This window comes from Callospermophilus lateralis, chromosome 9 (assembly GCF_048772815.1).
Source record: "Callospermophilus lateralis isolate mCalLat2 chromosome 9, mCalLat2.hap1, whole genome shotgun sequence".
Classification (NCBI taxonomy): Eukaryota; Metazoa; Chordata; class Mammalia; order Rodentia; family Sciuridae; genus Callospermophilus; species Callospermophilus lateralis.
The window spans coordinates 1,043,739-1,064,698 of NC_135313.1; the positions used below are offsets into that span (position 1 = coordinate 1,043,739).

The 20,960-nt window shown below is 58.1% G+C and overlaps 1 protein-coding gene across 6 annotated transcripts; it reads right to left on the reverse strand.

Annotated features, from left to right (window-relative positions):
* Positions 1–7,321: 7,321 nt before the first annotated feature.
* On the reverse strand, positions 7,322–20,146 carry Capn10 (calpain 10). 6 transcript variants are annotated; one of them, XM_076866486.2, is made up of 12 exons: positions 19,848–20,146; positions 17,142–17,273; positions 15,316–15,512; positions 14,353–14,570; positions 12,433–12,574; positions 11,706–11,872; positions 11,267–11,544; positions 10,277–10,479; positions 9,893–10,154; positions 8,216–8,305; positions 7,872–7,917; positions 7,322–7,665 (listed from the first exon to the last, which is right to left on the reverse strand). In XM_076866486.2, exons 1-12 carry the CDS (start codon positions 19,992–19,994, stop codon positions 7,385–7,387), a joined length of 2,163 nt encoding a protein of 720 aa, XP_076722601.2. In that variant the 5' UTR covers positions 19,995–20,146; the 3' UTR covers positions 7,322–7,384. The 6 variants fall into 6 exon arrangements, with proteins under 6 accessions (XP_076722601.2, XP_076966397.1, XP_076722602.1 ...); XM_077110282.1 differs by lacking the exon at positions 19,848–20,146 and adding an exon at positions 19,541–19,822; XM_076866487.2 differs by having other exon boundaries at positions 7,557–7,665; positions 8,106–8,305.
* Positions 20,147–20,960: the final 814 nt, after the last annotated feature.

The following is a 20,960-nucleotide window of genomic DNA, read 5'->3' on the forward strand; positions in this document are numbered from 1 at the left end:
CTCACGCCCCGTCAGCACACACTCCACTGAAATTTGACCCCATCACGCTCAACCCACAGACATCTCCTGAGGTGGACTCACATGACAGTCCCAGTGCACACCTGGCCAACCCGGCCTACCCCACCTACCATTCTTGTGAGTGGTTTAAAGATACGTGGATGAGCTGTGGATGATACCCCTTTACCTGCCCCGGGTTCCCTCGCACTCTGTCCTGCCCTGAACCGGCCTCAGGCCCGCACTTCAGAGCAGCTGCTGAGCCGCTTCCTTCCACAGCAGCGCGACACACATGCCCTCGGTCGGCTCCTTCCCTGGCCTCTCTGTGCACACTCCTATGGGTCCCTAAATGTTGGGACTTGTCACAAGGGGGTGCCAGACTCTTCCCCGTCCCATCACACACTCGTCATGAGCGGATCTCCCTGCCCACTGACTGACCATTCCCCAGTCAGCCCCAGATTGACCCCAATGGTCAGCTCCACAGACCTCTGGTCTGAGCTCTGGACCTGTGTAGGGCTGCCTGTCAGGCATCCTCTTGTGGGTGCCTCAGAAGCACTTTAAATGTACCGTGTCCCAAACCAACCATGTCACCCAGCCTGTCACCCTGCGTCAATCTTCCTTCAAAGCCTCCAACTCAGAGCAACTCCTGCGTGGCCCAGGCAGATATCTGTGCCAGTCCCGACGCGTCCTCCCACCCCGCTTCCTGCCCCCAGTTAGACACTAAGATGAAGGAACACATTGTAAACCCTACAGCAACCTCTGAAGAGGCAAGGCAAAGAGGTATGATAAATACGCAGAACAGACCATCAAATGTAAAGAAAGGCAAGAAAGCGGAGGGAAATGGGTACAAAGAACAAATAAGATGAACAGAAAACAAACAGCAAGATGGCAGATTCAAACCCGATCATTCAATAATCAATCAAACACAGCTCGTACGGCAATCCAATTCAAAGGCAAAGATGATCAACGGTCATCAAGCTGGATTAAAAAGCAAGATGTGACAATGTGCTGTCACCTTATACACACCTCAGGTACAAAGAAAAGTTAAAAGCAAAAGAGAAGCCGTGTAGGAAGGAGGTCGTGTGTCGAACCCTGACCACAGGGAGCCGGGACAGCAGCACCAGGCAGACGCCAGCAAAGGGGCACTCCGAGAGACAGAAGGAGTGTTTTACAAGATAAAAGGTCTATTCATTAATAATGTCAAACAATTCCAAAAGCGAGTGTGTCTACTTATAAAGGTGTGTAAGTGAAGAGACTTATAGGCCTAGGAAGAATGAGGCTCCATCATGTCAGCGCTTCACGACACCCTCCTCTCACGGCGACTCAGCACGTGCTGAATGTGGATGACGGCGACGTGTCCATGGATGGATGCAGGACAGACGCCTAGCCACAGCAGAACACGTATTCTTTCCAAGTGCACATGAAGCTTCTCCAGAGCAGGCGACGGGCTGGGCCCCAGGACAAGTTCCATACCACTACAGCATCACCGGGAGCTCTCCAGGACCACAGCCCTCAAGAAGAGACCAGTACTAAAGGCCTAGGGCAGAGAAGGCCTGAGTATCTATCTGCAAGTTAGACAACTCACCTATAAATGATTCAAAGATCAGATAAGTAATCAAAAGGACATTAGAAAATATTGTAAACTAAAAAAAGTAAATGAGCTTGCAAATTTAAAAAAGAATACTTTGAACCAAATGATGATAAAACAAAACTTGTAAGAAGAAAACTGAGGAGGGCGCCAGTTCTCAGTGAAGAAGAAAGAGCTATAGTCATCAAGATCCCACTTCAGGAAGCTAGAACGCCACGATCCCAACAACAGACTGAACCCAAGTAAATGGAAGAAAGACATGATTTAGAAAAATGATATAGAAAATTAATAAAATATACATTGGTTCCTTAAAAAGATCAATACAACTGAAGACCCTCCGGCTAGACCAGTCAAGGAAAACGCACGGATTACTAACGTGAGGAATGAATGCTAAGACCCCACAGCCTGCAGACCTGGGAAGAATGACAAAGGAATGTTTTCATGACTTTATGCAAACACACTTGGCAACTTAGACAAAATGGACACATTTCTTAAAAATCTCAATTCGCCAAGATTGATACAGGATCTTAAATCTACACCTTTCTAAGAAGACTGCCTTCCCAGTTCCCCGGGGGAGTTCCACTGAACATTCAAGGGTAAGACAACCTCCATCTTGACTCCTCTTAGGAAGAAGATGGTCCAGCTCCCCTCTGTGGCAAACTCTGCCTTACACCAAAACAGCACAGACCACAAGAAAAGCAGACCAGCATCACACAGGAACACAGATGTGTGGGCCAAACATTAGCAGATTATATCAATATATAAGATCAACACTACATCATCAAGTATCCCAGAAATGCAAGATTCATCTTAACACTAGAACATCAGTGTAATTTACTACAATTACAGAAAAAAGAAAGAAAATTCATATAATCCTCTCAATAGATGCAGGAAAATACTGGACAAAATTCGACACTCATGATGGACGAGCACTCCTGGCACATGAGGAGCGACCCCACCACCCAGGTGCCAGGCCCCCACCCAGCCTAAGCCGGGGCTAGGCTGTTCCTTCCCTGGCAGCAGGCCCTGGCCTCCTGCAAAGGGACAGCATGTCCAGGCAGCTGCAGGGGACCCAACCTGAGCCCTGGTCTGACTAGGGGACACTGCACGTGTGTCCTGGACCCTGCGATAGGACACCTTGCAGTCCCAGCCCAGATGTGGTGGTGCTATCCAGGTGGACACTGCCTGCACTTGCCAGGGATCAGAGGAATGACCAGGGGGTCCTGGCATCAACCAGATGGCCCACAGGCTGTGGCTGAGCCCTGCAGACCCTGCAGAGAACCGAGGCTGCCAAGTGCCAAGGCCAGGCCTCCCCACCAAGGCCTTTCCTCCAAACCAGGAAAGAACTTTTGCAGATGAAGGGGCTACATCCAGGGCTCCAGGTCAGAGCCTAAAGACTTTAAGGTATCCTGGGAATAAAAGGACTCTCCTGTTCATTTCAATTGGGAGCAAATGTGGCTTAAATCTAGTAAACATTCAGGGAGAAACTCCCACAATAAAGCCAAGGGAAGCACACACAGGACACCAGCAAGGCGTGGTCACGAGTGGAGACAGGGTCAGGGCATGGCTGAGCCCTGGCCGGCTGGTGCTGCCCATCGGTGCTCTGACCAGCGATCCCACCCGTGGTGCCTCCTGCCCGTGGAGCCCTGCTCAGGCCAGACTGTTCCACCATCACCTGCTCTTGGGGCACCAGGCCCCCTGTACTCACCTCAGAAGCTCTGAGTCCCCAGGCTACCCTGGGCTAGGGGAGGGAGGGGAGAGCGAGGACAGAGAAGGTGCCAGAGTCAGCCCAGGGCAGGACATGGCTCACCAGCCCCAGAGCAGGAAGTGGCACAGGGAAGGAGTCGGGCCGCTGGTGTGGACCAAAGTCTGCCGGAGGTTGGGAGGAGGTTCTCGCCCACACCCAGCCTGCCAGTCGGACCTGCCTCCCTCCCCTCCACAGGGACAGTTGTACCCACCACGTGGCGGCAGCCCTGATACCAGGGGAAGGCCGGGCCCTGCCGTCCAGTGTTCTGGAGAGTTCTGGGTGTGTTGCCCAGGGCAGCGGTGGGGAAGAGTCCCCAGCTTTGGCTTTCTCAGGGAAGCCCTGTCTGGAAGGGTAGGCACAGGCCCTGGGGACACTGAGGCCTTGTCAAGGGGCATGTAGGAGGTGGGGCTCTCAGGCTGCAGGGACGCTGCTAGGGTCTGCGTGCCTGTGTCCCCTCGATGGCTGCCTTGAAAGCTGCACCCCAGGAGGCGGTGTGGGAGACGGGCTTAGGAAGGTGATTGGGTCACACAGCAGCACCCTCAAGGGGGAGATGAGTGTCCATACAGAGAGCTCCCTTACCCTCAGTGCTGGAGGACGCCACCAGAAGAGCGCCAGGTGTGGGCCAGGACGCAGCCTCCCAGGCCCTCCGGAACTGCGGGAGGCACATTTCTGCAGTGTACAGGCTGTCCACTGGAGCAAACACCCGAGGCACCTGCCCCGCACGCAAAAGCGGGAACTCGCTGGGTGGGAAATGCTCTGACCGCCTCTACTGCCAGGCTGCAGCTCAAGCACAGCCCCTGGTCCCCTGGCTGGTCCCCAGGGGGACACTTCCCACAGCAGAGCTCTCAGGCTGGGCGAGAGTGTGGGGATCCAGATGGCCTCCAGCCATGAGGTCATCAGGGCTACCAGCAGCAGCTTCAAAGGGCCCACCCCAGTGGCAACTTAGAAATGTCACTGGGGGCAGCCTGGTGCCAACTCCTACTGGCCTCACTGGAAGCCAGAGGGTGACCCCAGAGGTTCCTTCTGAAAGCTGTCCCTCACTGGGTGCCCTGTGGATGGCCTCAGCATTATCGTCCAACACATTGTGCCGAGAGGAAAAGTAACAGCTAGCAAGAGCATGCTGGACGGGGAGCAGGGCAGTGGGGACCTTCAGGGACGGGCCTCTCTGGCCGTGTGCGACACTAAGTCAGGTGGGGCCCAAGTGTTTCAGCACCAAGGAGGCCGACCTCCCAACAGGCTGGCTAGGCTGCTCAGGCCTCAGGGGGCTCTGCTCACTTGTCCCACTTCCTCTCCTTCCTGGCCAGACACCTGACCCAAACTGTCCCCGGGTCCAGGAAGAGCGATAATGGGCTTTGGAGCTGGGTCACCCACCGCTCACTGGCAATGAAGACCCACCACTGGTGGCAGGGAGACTGGCCCTGGCCCTGGTGGCAGTCCTGTCCGGCCCAACTGGCAGATTTGCTCTGGGGTCCACCGGAAGGGGCCCAGGGAGAGGGATGTGCTCAGAGGCACAGACCGAGGAGCCCCCAGGATAGAGAGAACTGCCTTGGCCAGCGGGGTCAGGCCACTGCAGGCCTGGGACAAGGCCTCTGGGCAGGGGCAGGGAAGTGGGCAGCTGGCACCGTGAGTTGTGCCATAGGAGCCATCCAGGGTCACTTCCACGCGCAGGAAGCCCCCAGGCTGGCGCCCATGTTGGTGATGCCAGCTGGCTGTCCTGCAGGTGGGCACTACAGGGTTTGGCTCCCAGAGTGGTGGGTCCAGACACCTAAGGACAAGAAGACTCTGAACACCAGGTCATGTTGAGTGGCAGGGCTGAGGTGCCAGGGACACCGCGGGGAGTCATGGGATGTTGGCTGGGACTCTCAGGTCCCACTTGGCCAAGCCAGTCAAGGACCGTGAGGGCAGCCATGCAAAGCCCCGTGCTGGCCCACAGGCACCTCAGCCAGCTTCCAGACCCAACATCCATGGATGGAAGCAGTGTTCCAAGAGAAAGGACTGTCCCCACAGCAGCTGTGAGCAGGACCACCTAGGACTATGGTGCTCCCAATGCCTGCAGACTGGGAAGGGGGACATCCAGACATCTGGAGAACCACAGGGCACATTGGTCCTGCCCGGTGGACACATACAGCCCCAAGGGGCAGCTTACACAGTCCTGCCAGGACGAGCCTGCATGAGCCCACCAGGCTCTCCACCTGTCACTAACATCTACCGGGGCTAGTGGGAGTGACCAGCACCTTGTCTCCTGGTCAGACGGCAGTCAGGAAGGACGAGTGGGAGTCTGGAACTACCCCACCACGTCAGCAGCTGAACCTGGGTCTCAGGGGAGGCTGGAGGTTAGGGACCCTGAGGCTCCTAAGACACAGGGGAGGCCATCACATCCAAGACGCAGCATGGCCCCTGCTGGAACACGGGTTCCTGGAGACATCATGGACAACTGGACTCCCAGCCAGGGGGACCTGATCCTCTCAGGTACTGTCTGCTGCCACCAGGAGAAACCACGTGGAGGACAGGTCAGAACCAGCCACCTGCCACAACATGGAGGACAGGTCAGAACCAGGCTCTGCAGTCTCCTGGGCAGAGGGGACTGGCTCTGCTGTGGTCACCCAGGTAGCCAGCTGGGGACTGTCCATGGATGGTCTCCACCCCACTGGACCCGTGCAGCTGGCTGTACAGGGGCAGGTCTGGCCTGGGGGATGCAGGAAGCCACCCCTCTCCTGTGCACACCAGCTAAGAGAGTGGGCAGCAGAGCTGAGACCTAGGACAGGGCCTGCCTCCTGAGGTCCTGGTCATCCCTGAGAGGACACCTAGGAAGGCAGGTGACAGTGCCAGCCACCTCCCCTGTCCCTGCTGGCCCCTCTGATGGCTGCCTTCCCGTCACCTTACACCTGCTGGAATCAGGTTCCTAGGTGGGCAATGCTGCCTCGGAGCTGAAGAGCCCAGGGCCTCCCTGTCTCTGTGGGAGACCCGCAGGCTCAGGGCGCAGGCTGCCATCACAGCACAGGCTGCTCTCCAGCCGAACCAGCACAGCACCCTGAGGGATGCTCTGGTGGTCAGTCCCTCACTCCTGCCCCCGAGAACCTGCTCCCCGGGTGGCCCAGTTCCTCAAGGTCAGCACAGAAGCTGGTGGACTCAGGAGAGCTGGGTTTGAAGAAGAAAAGGCCTGAGCCAGTTCACGCTGCTGCAGCAGGGGGAGCTGGGATGGAGTGCCAAGGGACGCAGACCCTGGGCCAGATCCTGCCAACGGGGATGGTGCCCCAAGACACAGAACCCTCCCCTGCTGCTGGAGGGTAAGGACGGGATGGGGTGACAGAGGTTGGCGTGGGAGTGACAGAGGCGGCCAGGACAAGGGCCACAGGCCCATCCCTGGGCAGCCTCTACTGAGAACTGCTAGGACAGCAGACTCTCAGGGCCTCCCAGTCAGAGGGACACAGGTAGAAGAACTGGGGACAGCTGACCCCTTCCAGCACCCGAACAGCAATACCCCCAGCCCTCCCTGACATGTGGGGTGTGCAGCGGGGGGAAGACGGGGGGCTGAGACCCAGCGAGGAACCCAGATACCTCGAAGATGGGTTCTGGCTGACAGCAGAGCCACGTCAGGGCCAGGTGCAGGCGCTGCCCGAGGCTGACAGCCAGCAAGACACTGGGGACAGACATCCAGCCGTGGCTCCGCACAGAGGAGCCCACGTCTGTCCCCAGGGTCTTTGGTGGCCATCAGCCTCAGGCTGCACCTGCACCTGTCCCTCTCCTCTGGAGCTTCTGTTCCCTCAGAAGGCTCCACCCTGAGCCTCCGTCTCCTCCAAAGGAGCCCTCTGCCTCCTGTCCTGGGGCCCACCCGCGCCTGCCCCTCCACACTCCTTTCCTCCCGGACACCACCTCCAGGTCAGCCTTGCCCATCCCCAGAGTCCATGTGGCCCTCACCCCATCTCAGCACCCATCCACACTCCTTCCTGCAGCCTCTTCAGGCTTGAGCCTCATGAAACAAGACCAACCCACAAACTGCTCATGTTTATTTATAAAGTCATGTCCTAAAAAATACTTCAAGTAATAAGTAGCTCTCAGCAACACCTGTTACAACACGTGCCCGCCTGGAGTCGGCAGGACCACGTGGGAGGGACCCTGGGGTCTTGGGCACGGGACAGACACCACAGGAGTCCCTGACCCTCCTGAGCACCTGTGCCACCCCAAGACTTCCTCTCTCCAGGACAGAGCACCTCACTTGGGACCCAAGCCGTGGCCGCCCTGCAGAGCTGAGGCAGGTCAAGGCTCGGCCCAGCTGCAGCCCCAGATCTGCCACGTGGGAGCCCGACTAGGCCTTCATCACTGCAGTGAGGGACACCTGCAAGAGGGAGGAAAGGTGGGCTCAGAGCTGCTCCAGCCCCCCCCCCCATGCCCCTAGGGACTGTGACAGCCCAGCCACCAAGTCCCTGCAAGCTCTGCCCTGTGACTCTTAGGGTAGCAGAGGCCACTGAGCGAGGCAGCTGGGAGGGGCCAAGGCACTGGGATGCAAGGCTGCTGGGGGCTGCAGGCAGGGGCTGCACGCACCTCCTGGAGGACCTGGCCCAGCATCTCCTGGCTGTGAATGGACCGCCTGTGGAGAGAGGGCAGCTCACCGGGGGCCACCTGCTCCTGGCTGGCCCCTCACCAGACCCTCCTCCCAGCTCAGCCAGGCAAGCAGGCCCATTCCTGCCTTGGGTCAACAGAGAACCAGACAGGGAAGGCTGCTGAGTGCTCAGGGCCAAGACCACCTGCTGGTCATCCCAAGGCCCAGAGCCACACCTGTCCACTCTGGTTGCTATGGTCACCGTGAAGGAGCCCTCGGTGTCAGGCCAGTAGGTGGAGGGCACGACCCTGTAGGTGCCCGCAGACAGCAGGCAGAGCCGGCTCACCTCCTGGGCATAGCGATGTGGCACACAGCTCAGCAATGGCTCCTGGAGCAGCAGGGGGCCTGTGCCCTGCCTCTCGCCACCTGCAGGGACCTGGAGGGTGCAGGGCTCAGCCTGAGGCGGCTGTATGGATGGGGGCACTGCCCAGGCAGCAGCAGCTGGAGTCTGCTGGATCCCAAGATGCCGATGCCTGGCCCTCCTGATTCACATGCACCCCTTTTCTGGGGAGCAAGTGCCAGGCCCACCCACTGAACCTCCCTCCCACTGAGGTTGGACCACCCTTGCCAGAAGGCCCTGGCAGTGGCACCAAGCCCAGGAACCTCAGATCAGCTCTGCGCTAGGCATGTACCACCGCCCAGACCCCAACCCAGAGTGCTCTGGCCAGCAGCCCCTGGGCACTGGCACTTTGGTCTGAGCTCCTTCCTGGTGGCCCACACAGCATGCAGCACCGGGCAAGGTCTAGTGTCTTCCTCAGCTCTCTGGGCTCAGTGGCTCCTCTGAGGGAGGCACCGACCCTCTTACCATAAATCCCTCTCTCTTCTCTTGGTCACTGCATGCCAGGCCATGTGTTCCCACAAGCTATAGCCCAGGACATCCTCAGCCATTGTCCTCCCAGAACAAGCACAGCCCCATGTGGGCTGGGAGCCCCAGAACTGTCCCCACAGAACTCAGGGCCTGTGACCCTGAGACCTGAACTCCCCCTCCCCCTCCCCCTCCAGACCTGCTAAGTGTGCCTCCCCTGGCTGGCTACAGAAGGGGCAGGACAGAGCGGGCTGAGGAAGGCACCGGGTGAGGTCTGATCAGCCCTTCCCTGGCAGGAGCCTGAGCCACCTCCACCTGCAGGAGTGGCTAAGCATGAGCACAGTGTCACCAGAATGGCCCATGGCGAGGTCCCTTGACATGACCTCTGCTTCCTGACCCTACCCCTCCCATGGCTGACCTGGACTGATTACGCTGCCCTCTGGAATGACTGGGGCGACTACCACTTTGCCCGACTGCCTCCTTCCTGTCTCACCTGTGCAGGGCTGACCCCAGCTGCAGGCTCCGGTAGCCCCAGGGGCACCCTCAGGCTGCTGGCCTCCCTGAGGGCACCCCACCTCTCCTCTGCCTGCTGGCTGCGGGAGCAGCTCACCCCACTGTCTGCTCCTCTGGCCCCACACAGCCCTTCTTCCAGACCAGGCCATGGCTGCTCTGACTTCCACTGCCCCCCACTGGGGAGCAGCTCTTGCAGTCCCACCCAGGGTGCTCAGTGACATGGGAGGGGCAGGTGGTATGACCTGGGTGGCTCCTGGGTGTGTTCACTCCCTGTTGCACCAGTGGGTAGGGCTTCTCTGAAATTGCTTGCTGGGGCCAAATCCATGGTGAGGCTGGGCATCTGCCCAGAATCCCCTGAGCAGCCTCCAGGTCCAGGATCCTGGGGTAGTGGGCATGCTCTGGGGAGAAATGACCTCAGGACACAGATGTTCCGAGCCAGGGTGAGTGGCCATGGGCCATCTGAGCTGACTCCAGCAAATACAGCCTTAGAAACCTAGAGACCAGCCTCCCATGAGACCAGCCAGCTGGGCTGATGTGCCCAACTGAGGCCAGGCTCTGCCTCCCAGGCAGCTGATTACTGGCCAACATGGGACAGATATGGGTTGCCTGGGCCTCCCCGTACCTGTCCCTTGCTGAGGAGCCCACCTGGAAGACATGAAAGCCAATGGGATGCAGCTGGCTGTCACTGAGCGGGCAGTGCTGGTGCAGGGTGATTCGGATGCAGCGGGGACCGGAGCCCTCAGGGACCGAGAAAGGGAGGCAGGGGTTGCAGAGGTAGGAGGCGAAGTTCCTGCTGCCCCCTGCTGTCCGGCCTGCTCTCCAGCAGCCCCGCAGCTGCAGGGTCTCCCACTCGCCGGAGGGCAGGGCTGCCCCAGGGGAGGCGCCCTTGGCTGCTGGCCTGACAGCACTGTGGAGGGACGAGCGGAGGAGGGTGCTGGCAGCCTGTCTGAGGAATGTGCCCACCCAGGGCAGCCACCAGAGTCCCATCCCCGGATGAGCCCTTGCTCACAGCTGCCACTGGCTCCTCACCTGAGGGAGACTTTGCCTGTGGAGAAAACTCGGAGCAGGAACTGCCCTGGCATGTCCTTCAGGAAGGTGCTGGGGACAGCCAGGTAGTAGCCAGGGGAGAGCTCACAGTGTAGATGGACCTCTCGGTCATATGCGTGACACACAGTGCCAGCCACAGGGGGTGTGGACAGGATTCTGGGCAGGCTGACCCGCCGTTTCTCCACCTGCAGAGGGCAGGCAGAGGGCAGCGGGAGAGCGCCAGCACCCAGCTCTCCGCCCCTGCTCAGCAGGAAGGCCTCTCAAGCTAGCAGGTGAAAGTCCACCAGCACCCTCATCCTCTCAAGGGCCAACTGGAAAAGCCAGACCCAAGGCTTCCCAGAGCCCTGTCACCAGGGTCAAGAAGAAAACAAATCTACACAGGGCTGTGCCCCCAAGGCCTCTGGCCAGCATAGCTGGGGGACCACGGGAAAGGGCTCAGGCCCTCCTTCCTAAGAGGAGGGAACCATAATGCAGGCCTGCCCACAAAGGGCAGCGTCAGCTCCCAGCCCATGAGGACACAGCCACTGGGCAGGCAGACGGGCAGCAGCTCCCAGCCCAGCCAGTCTTCCAGGAAATAGCCAGTTTATGATCTCGTGACTGAGTGTGACAAAAGCCTCAGAACAGTCCCAAGAGGTCAAAGATCCCCACAATCCCCACAAAGCAGGGGAAGGACCGAGTAGGAGTCAGAGGGACGTCTGGAGGACGGAAGCAGCTGCTCTCCCAGTGGTCCGCTCACTGTGCCGAGAGCAGGGCCGAGAGCAGGGCCGGTGGGCAGCTCCTGTGGCCCCCACCTCTGGCTGTTGCCCTGTCCTTCTCTGGCCAGTGAGGCACAGGGCAGAGCTGGAGGGCCTCCGTTCAGCTGGGCCCATGGCATGGCAGCCCAAGGAGGAGAGAGACAGGGCCCCTGGCAGAGTGCCAAAAGCAGGCCTGGTCCCCATGGCCACTGCGGGGGGTGGGCGGGGTGACAGTTACCTTCCAGATGTGCAGGCCCACGGCCTGGTAGTCCTTGACCTGGTGGTCCTTGCCCAGGAGGCTTGATGGGGCAGGGCCACGGCCCACCAGAGCCCGGGCCCTGCCTGCTGGGTGCTTCCTGGGTTTCTGCAGAACAGCCACACACAGCTCGCTGGGTTCCGAGAGCCTCAGCCAGTACTTGGGGTTGCAGGGAAAGCAGCTGTTGTTCCGGCAACCTCCAGCTGACTGCCCCACGACCCAGGCACCAGGCAGCGCCTGCGTGTGGCACAGCGTCTTCTCTAGCAGGAGAGCATCCACATCAGCTCTGGGACAGCCCTGCTGTACCCCGGGCCATGCGGGCAGGCCTCAACCTCCTCCAGTTCCCAGGATGCACGGGTGGGGCCTGGGCACGAGCTCTGCCCAGGGTGCCCATGTGGGACCCACTCTCCTGCTGCCCTACCTGTGTAGAGACTCTGCAGGTGGCCGGCCTCTGTGACTGGGTAGCCAATGGTGACCTCCTCAAATTCCCTGAGGAACTCCTCTTCCTCCACCCAGAACTCCCCGTCCTGGAGCTGGGACAGCAGCTCGGCCCCCTCAGCTGGCTCCACCTGGCTCCACCCTTCACCCCTGTAAGGAGCCTCCCTCAGGAAAGCTGCTCCCAAGAGCTGGCAGCAGCAGCTGGGGGCCCGAGAGTCCCCCCTTCCAGCACCCGTGGTCCTGCTGCTGGGCCTCCTCCCGTGTCGAGAGGCATCCTGAGATGAGGGGCCTCCCCATGGCAGCACTCGCGGGAGCCTCTCTCCTTCCCCAGAGGTGCTTCTTGCCTCTGGACTGGCTTCCCGGTCACCACACCCAGAACGGCACCTGCCCTGTGGTCTCAGGTGGAGCTGCTGCATGCACTCTGGCTGGGAGTCCACCACCACCTGCAGCTCCAGGCTTCCAGGGGATCCTGGCTTAGCTGGGTCTTCAAACCAAGTTCCTGTTCCGGGGTCTGCAGGTTCCCCCAAGACCTAGGGTCACGGTGGTCCCACACCTCCCAAGAACTGCCCGAGGCCCTGAACATAGCAGTGCACGAGGTGCCGCCAAGTGGCCCTGCAGACACGAACACTGACCTGACAGCTGGACTCACTAAGGCACAGGTCAGAAGGCCGGGGACCACAGGGTCTCAGGGCCCTGCTCCTGGCACTCACCCCTCTCTCCAGAGTCCCTGCCAGCAGTGCCGGCCCCAGGGGTTCAGGATCCGCAGCAGCAGGATGCCCTGGCCAGCTCGTCCCCGGAGTTCCCGCAGATCTGAGACGATGAAGGCATGGAATGCCCCCAGGTCCCTGGCACCTGTGTGAGGCAGAGCCCAGGTACAGAACAGAGTCCCCACGGGGGAGAACACATGGGTCTCCGTCACCCTGCCAGGATGTTCCAGCCTGGCTACCAGGAGGCCCCAGGGCCCAGGACCACAGAGCGTCATTCTTGACTGCAGGTCAGTTAGCTCAGGAGTCTCCAGCAGCACACTGTGCCATGCAAAGAGCCAAGGTGGGCCCTGGCTTCTTGTGCAAGCCATTCCTGTCCCAGACCTCGGCAGCCACCACATGTCAGGGAAGGACCTAGCTGCTTTCACTGCCACTGACCAGCCGGCAACCGCCCAGAACCAAGAGACCCGTTGGGGCAAAGTCAGCTGGAGGCAGGGTCATTCAGACCAGAGGTAACAGGGAGGACTGGCTGCCAGGCGAGGGCTCACCTGGTGATACCTCGGGACACATGGACGCTGACATGCAGGAGGCAGGGCAGTGGGCCAGAAAGAGCAAAGTGAGCTCCTGGAACTACCTCAGGGCTTCACCTAGGGCACCACAGTTGCCACTCTGGTGTCCCTCTTGTCCCCAGCCCTTGACACTTCAGTGGGCTCCAGCCATTCTCTATGGGAGCTGGGGGCAGGGGGCAAAGCCATAAGTGCTAGGAATTAGCCTGACCACACTGGGGCGGGCCCAAGTCAACAACTCCAGGGAGCTGCTGGCTCCGAGGGAGTCCTGGGACCCAGACCAGCACCTGACCAACCCCAGACACTGCCTGGCAGGGTCCGCGAGGCTGCCTGCATGCTTCAGTCCACACTCATGTTCATGTTTTTAACCAAAATCATTATCAAAACTAATTCTACACGTGGGGCGGGGGCTCAGCCCTCAGAGCACATGCAAGGCCCTGGGTTTGATGCTCAGCATCACATAAAAATAAATAAATAAAATAAAGGTATGTGTCCAACTACAACTAAAAAATAAATATTAAAAAAAAAACCAAAACCTTACATGTAAGTAGAAATTATAGAGATGTTCACTGGAGTATCATTTATGACAAACAAAAGGACTCAAACATCCCACATTAGAAGAAGTATAAAGAAAATCTTGGCAAATCCATTAACAAAACAAAACCCTGCAACATTCACATAACAGCTTAGAAAGGCACACAAAACAGCAGAGCAGGGGCTGGGGCGGCACAAGCCAGCGATCCCAGAAGCTGAGTGCCAGAGTTCAATCCTTGATACCAAAAAAAAAAAAAAAAAAAAAAAACCCAAACCAACTAGAAGACAAAACATGAAGACATTTATGAAAAAACAAAGTACCCGAAAAAGTCACAGGTGACTACACGTCGCTGACATCTTCTATACCAACTTCCCTAATCACAGGTGACTACATGTCGCTGACCTCTTCTATACCAACTTCCCTAATCACAGGTGACTACATGTCGCTGACCTCTTCTATACCAACTTCCCTAATCACAGGTGACTACATGTCGCTGACCTCTTCTATACCAACTTCCCTAATCACAGGTGACTACACGTCGCTGACCTCTTCTGTACCAACTTCCCTAATGAGCCTTGATACATTTCACTAAAACAGAAACGGGGTCTGGATTTTGCAGGGTCGCCAGTTGGGTGGATGAAGAATGTGACCAGCCTCGACTGCCTGCCACCTGCTTCCTAGACTCTCTGCAGGACACAGCCACGTGGGTCCTGCCATGCTCTACTGAAAGGACTGGTCGAGGGAAGAGGGGACCTCTCTCTGGAGAAGGGGCAGAGCACCAACAGGCATCAGGTAGGCAGGGAGCGCCTGCGGCCACAGCCTTACCAGCTCGGGGACTGAGAACGGAGCAGCTGATCAGACACTGGTCCTTCAAGCGGAGCAGCTGCCGACACGTCCTGTGCTCCCAGCCACAGGGTCTGTCTTGCTGGCCACTGGTTCCTGCTAAGTCCTTCAGGCTCCACCTCTCTGCCAGGCCACCAGTTAAGTCCACCAGGGCATCTGCCACCTGCCCTGCCCACAGGTGTTCATAGGACCCGTGGACCCTAGGGGATGACAGTGTCGTGGAGTGAGCCTCAGCAGGCCTCTCCTCTTCCAGTCTCCACTCCCATCAAGCCTCTCACTGTAGCCGTCACCAAGTCTGGGCTTGGTCTCTCCTGCAAATGCCCATCAACTGTGTCCCAGCAGCTTCTGCCATGCTCAGACACCTTCGGGCCTCTAGTGTGGGCGAAGTGTCAAACGAGAATGGTGCAGAGACGCCAACGCCTCGTCCCTGGAGCTCACACCCCATACGCAAAGGTCAGTGAGGTCCCTGGCCAGCCCTTTCAAATGCCTGCCTATGGGTCAGCTCCTTCAGCAAGTTGCTATCCACGATCTAAGAGGGAAAGCTGTGCAATCAAAACTCGCAAAGAGGACTGTGACAAGCGAGTATTGCCACCCAAGTGGCTTGCTCCTCTCCAACAACTGTGCAGACGCCACCGCTCCTGAACGTTCAAGGACAAGTACGCAAAAATACTTTCTTGTTGGGTCTGAGAAAATGAAAAGGAGGACATGTCTGTCCTTCTTGCGGAGCGACGACCCCACCTGGACTGAGAGATGGGGAGGCAGAGAGTGGGCAGGATAAGGGCCAGCCACAGGTCCCAGAGCAGAACACCTGCCTCTGGACCCACAGGCCTGGCTACCAGACCCTGAGGTTGCCAGGCACTCTGCGGCCCTGAGCAAAGAGCCACGCATGGATGTCACAAGCCAGGACGTCCAGCCTGGTCCTGCTGCTCAGTACAGCACACCTACTTGGCATAGACCTTTTCCAGTAAGGGAAGCCAGAACACATCCTCTCTCTGGCAGCGGGAGAAGCAGAGTCTCCCTGCAAGACAAGGCAGACGGTCATCTATGGTCACCTCCTCCCATCGTCCAAACTGCCAAATTCGACAGGTGAAGAGGCCACAGTATGTCTGGTCGGACCAGCTCGGCTGTCCTGGAGGGAAGACCTAGCGTGCACAGGGAGAGGAAAAGCAGAACATGAGAGACAAGCAGCACTAGGAGCCCCCAGCATCTTGACCACAGGGTGCCCAGCAAGCACAGGTGCCTGCAGAGCACAAGGGCTTGGTGGACCTGCACCAGTGTCCATCCCTGCTCACAGCAAACTCAACCGCCAGAAACAACATGCACAGTCTTTCCATCTGAATACTTTTGAATTGCATTCAGGAACACAATATCCTCCAAAACTTTTTAAAAAAAGTCAACCATTACATTTTAGTCCCAAATAAGTATAAAACCTGAATCCAAAACAACTGACTCTGGCAGGTACAAGCGACTCAGCTATCGACAGAACTGGCTGCACACAGCAGGTCCCCTGGGCCCAGCAGCCCCATCACGCCCACTCCTGGTTCCCTGGGATCTCCATTCCCACCCAGGGGTATAGGAGCATAGGGCCGCACCAGGCAGACCTGTACGTGCTGGCCCCACCACGCAGGGGCTGGGAAGAGGATGACCATGGGGTCAGCACTCTCTTCTGACAGAAAGGTCAAAGCCAGTAGGGCCTCCTGGAGAGGAGGTATGAGAGCCATGTGCTTTGGCCCAGGGCAGACAGGGCTCCACATGGGTGCACCTGCCCTATTTGAGAACCTGAGCAAAGAGCCACGCCTAAAATAGCGAACACAGAAGAAAATCTGCACAGGCTTCTGCGCTGTGGTATCTGCCAGAACAGTTTTGATTACCTTTCACATTTTTACATTTAAAACCTGTTTTTTTAAAAAAAGAAAATCAGCTGGGCATTGTAGTGCAGGCCTATAACCCAAATGACTCAGGAAGCCAAGGCAGGAGGGTGGTAAGGTTGAGGCCAGCCTGGTCAACTTAGTGAGGCCTTGTCTCAGGATAAAAAATAAAAAGAGCAGGGGGTATAGCTCAGTGGCAGAACATTCTGGGGTTCTATCCCAAGTACAGGAGTTGGGGTAGAGAGCAACGAGTTCAGGAAAGAGATGCCTTCTGCTGACCCTATCCCATGCCAGGTTGGTGTGGTTTTGTGGTTTGGGTATGAAGGGTTCCCCAAAGGCTCGTGTTGAGCCTGGTCCCCAGTACAGCAGTGTGCAGAGGTGACTGCATCAGGAGGGCTCTGACTTCCTCAGAGGGTCTGCCTGCTGAGATCTGTATTTGGTGGCCTCCCCAGTCCACTTCCTGACTGCACTGAGGAAGTTCGGATCTGCCACACCCTTCGACCATGATGCTCTACCTTGCCTCAGCCCAGAGCAATGGAGCCAGCTGACCATGGGCTGGAACCTCTGCAGCTGGGACCAAAATAAACCTTTCTCTCTCTAAGGAAAGATGTTTTTTACCAGGTGATGAAAAGAGCTAGCCCATGTCTTTTTACCCCAAGAGCGTGGCTCTGGCCACATGGAGAACCAGGGCTCAGATCTCAGAGCGGGGCAGAGACCCCCGATCTGGCCCACTCCTGCATGAGAGGGATATGCTGGTCAATAGTCGCAGGCTTGGAGCCCTCAAGCTTCCCACTGACCCTCCTGCACAGCCACGAAAGCACTGCGCAGGGCTGTGTGTCTGAAGGGGCTCCCTGTGCAGAGAGGGGCCTGCTTGGTCACAACCCTGGGCTGGGAGCCCCATACCTGGTCCAGGAGATGCCGACTCTTCTGCAGGGCGGCGCAGGCACACAGGAACCAGCAATCGCCCAACAGCCCCTGCTTCACCTGTCCTTCCCAAGGGTTATCTGGGAATAGCCGGGGCGTGGCACAAATTTCCTAAAATAAAGAAAATCACCCAATCTTAGTGTATGCCTGATGGCCAGTCTTTAGGAAGGACACAAAGATGCTGCCTGATCATTTCTGATCATTGGAGTTTCCCCACCCAAAACGAGGATTGTGGGGGGAGCTGGCTCCTCCTAGCCATTATCCTTCAAATCCTCCTGGCTTCAGATCCAGATTCAGGGGTCCAGTTCAAACTCAGGTGTGTCCATCTCTATCCACCTACCCTCTTGGCAAAATCTTCAACTCTAGCTGAATTCAACCATGCCCCTTCTCAAAACAACTAAATACTGGTTTAGAAAATAATTTCACCTCATAAATTAATAATGGCATGGGGTTCTCTAAACGCTGGAAAACTTACCACTTTCCCACAAGGCTCCATATCCCACATTCTCCCTCCCCCCTCGTATCTCACAATGTCCATGCTGCCCCTGCCCATGCTCCTGAGCTGTTGGCCTCCCTCCTGCTTCACCAGAAGCCACTGGCCTGACCTCTCCTGCCATGTGCTCAGTTTTTCGACCCCAGGTGTGGGCGGGGAGAAGACCATCTTTAAAACATGTCCCTTGGCGTCACAGCTGCTTCCCAATGACCCCCTCAGGAGCACTACTATGTTGTTCCTCCCTCATGCTCAACACAGGCCCTGCTAGACTGTCAGTCATATTCCCAACACCTCCGCCAAGTCACCCCCACAGTGTCACTTGTAACACCACCAACCCCTGAAGGCATGCCAGCAAGCCCTCTGGGCTCCCACAGTCCACACGCTCCTCCAGTCCAACTGCCCTCACAGCCTTGGGTCAGGCACTTGTTTCACCATGCATAACACCTTCACGCTCCTTGGGCTCAGCCTTTCCCCTCGGATACCCATCCTCCCACATCACATGCTCTTCCATGCCCTGGACCAGCTGCAAATTTTGCTCCATACCCATAAGGAGGCCTCTAGCCCAGCTCTTCCTAACAGCTCCACCTGAACATGGGGGGTAAACCCAACTCCAGAGCACCCCAGACTCTCACCTGGACCACCACCAATCCAGTTTCTCAGGCCAAACGTTGAGAAATCATTCTTGATTCCTCCGTTACCCTCAACTTTACCAGTCACTATGGCCTGTCCAGCTCCCTCCAAAGTAACCTCAAGTCCATCTATTCCCAAGCCTTGCCCTCTGCTGCCCGTGTACCAGAGCGTCCTGCAAGGGCCACAGGCACTCTCGCCTCAACAGTCCACTTCCTGCCCAGGAGTATCAGTAAGCTTCCTTCTTTTCCCACAGTGTTGCTTCTTTCTTGTTGAATACTGTTATTATTATGAATAGATGTGAACTCGATAGTTACAATATTTTAAAAATTGCCATGAAAGAATAAAAAGCTATTAGATACATTTTAATGCCACCCTGTCATCCTCTGCTCTAGTCCCCTACAAGTGAACTTCTTAAAAGAGAATTCCATAGAATCATTCCTTTATCAAAAACTTTCTACTGGGGCTCATCACACCTAAATCCCACTTTTTTTGGGGGGGAGGGGGTTACTGGAGATTGAACTCAGGGGCACTCAACCACTGAGCCATATCCCCAGCCCTTTTTTAATATTTTTATTTAGAGACAGGATCTCACTGAATTGCTTAGGTCCTCACTAAGTTGCTGAGGCTGGCTTTGTACTTGGGATCCTCCTGCCTCAGACTCCAAGCCACTGGGATTATGGGACGCTTACAGCAGCCCAATCGCGTGGGAGTGTTGGCAAAATCCAAAACTGAACTTCTACAACGGTTTTGCTTTATGGGCTTAATCTGGCCGTTCCACAAGGGCACAAAGGGACCTCAGAGCCTAAGAACGGCAGTCACAAGCAATGGAACAGGAAGGCTTGTGGCCAGAAGAGGCATGTGGAGTGGAAGCCAGGTATAGATTCTTCAGAGAAAAAAAAAACAGGGGCTGGGTATTTCATCTGTTGTTGTGCCTCGAGCAACAACCTGCTCCTGAGGGTCAAGTTCTCCAGCTGAACTCAGACAAACTGTTCAACAGACTTGGAAATTCTAGGAGATCCAAACTTGTCTGCACACTCTGCAGTGTGTAGTGCAGCCTGGTTCTACATTCACTAGAGTCCTGGGATGTGTGGAACAGCAGCCACCCTTCCCTAGGTTGTTCCAACATGCTGTGGTTGTCTATAACGATCCCAACTTCTCATGTGCATCGGCTCTTGGCATGCATGTGCAAAACGCCGGGGCCTGTGGAAACAAACCAAGAGGGCGAGAGATCTGAGTGGCCATACGCGGGACTTACGTTTGGCCATAAGTATGTGGTGGAATAGAATTGCAAACAATGCTTTCCTTTCCCTTCTGCACATGGGAACAATTTCATTCAGCTAACGTCTCGCCTCTGGGTCTCATTTGGTCGTGGTACAAACATCCCGGGGCAAACTCTCCACCGAGTGCATCTGAGCAGCACGCCGTGGGTCAGCTCCGCAGGTGGGGCAGCGCCCCGCCGGGTCCTGGCGCTCCCAGCTCCTTCCCAGCCCACCTGAGGGGCTGCGAGGCGCGCGCCGGCCTCCCGCCGCACCCGCCCGAGACCCGCCCAGGCCGGGCCCCACCTGGGGCCGCCTCCACGTGATGTCCTCCCGAAACTGGGCCAGCGGTGTGGACAAGTTGAAAAAGAGCGACGAGTCGGAGGCGGGGAACGCCGCGTCCCGGAAGAGCTCCCGCGCCGGCTCCGGCGCCTCGCCCCGGCCCGCCAGCATCTTCGGCGCCCTGAGCGCCCATCTGCAGCCTGTGGACCCGGCCGCCGCCGCTGCCGCCGCTGCTCCGCGCCTGCCTCGCCCGCGGGACCTACGGACGCTGCCCCCGCCGCGAAGCCCTCCACTCCGTCGCCAGGTAACTCGGCCGCAGCCAACCAGGCGCGTCGCTCGGGTCAGGTGACGCAGCGGTCCAATCGCGCGCGAGCGTTGGCGAGCGCGAGCGGACTCTGAGCGCGCGGGGCTTCCGGGCCCGGCTCTCGCGAGGCTGCGCCGTCGCCCCTGCCGTCCTTCTCCCGGAGCCGGCGGGCGCTGGGACCGCGCCGACCGAGGCCCCTTCACCCTCCGGACGGGGCGGGAGCGCCGCGGACCTGAGAGGGCGGCCGGGGCGAGTCGGCGCCGCGGACTGCAGCTCCCAGCGCCCCGCGCGGCTCCCAGCAGGCGCCCTCCTTCCGGCGCTGCGCCGGAGAGGCGTTACCTGGGCGGGCCGCGCCCGGCTCCGGTGGTGCCGGCGCCCGAGGGTACGCTCCGAGGCGCCGGCGCCGCCCGGGCTTGGCGTCGGGCTAGGCGGTTGGGGCGGGCCGCCGGGTTCCGGGGCGCGGGAGCGGCCGCGGTGCTCCGTGGGTCGCAGACGGCCGGGCGTCGGGTCTCCTGGACGCGCGGGTACCGCTCGTGGCCGCTCACTGCCGCGGGGAAGTGAGGGCAGGGCTCACGACCGTGCTGCAGGACCTGTGTGTCCACTGCCAGGACGGAAGCCCAAGTGTAGGGTCCGGTCGGGGAGAAGAGGAGCGGCCCATCCTTCTAGTGGCAGCCGTCAGACTCGTGATAGTGCAGCTCAGATTTTGTCTTCGCAGCCTTGGAATCTGAAAGGTAGTCAGAACAAAGCTCTTTTTCTGCAGTTAGGTGAGAAAAGTCCCTAGTGCTGGAAGAGAAAACAACCTGGCCCAGGACCCCTGCCCTTAGCTTCTGTCT

What these genes read in the sequence shown, in the direction of transcription:
- Capn10 (XM_076866486.2), bottom strand. Translation starts at nt 19,994, where the DNA reads ATGCTGGCGGGCCGGGGCGAGGCGCCGGAGCCGGCGCGGGAGCTCTTC. An exon ending in CACATCGCTATGCCCAGGAG is followed by an intron (nt 7,918 to 8,215) that starts GTGAGCCGGCTC and finishes CTCTCTCCACAG; the next exon opens with GCGGTCCATTCACAGCCAGG. An exon ending in TGGGCCAGGTCCTCCAGGAG is followed by an intron (nt 7,666 to 7,871) that starts GTGCGTGCAGCC and finishes TCCCTCTTGCAG; the next exon opens with GTGTCCCTCACTGCAGTGAT.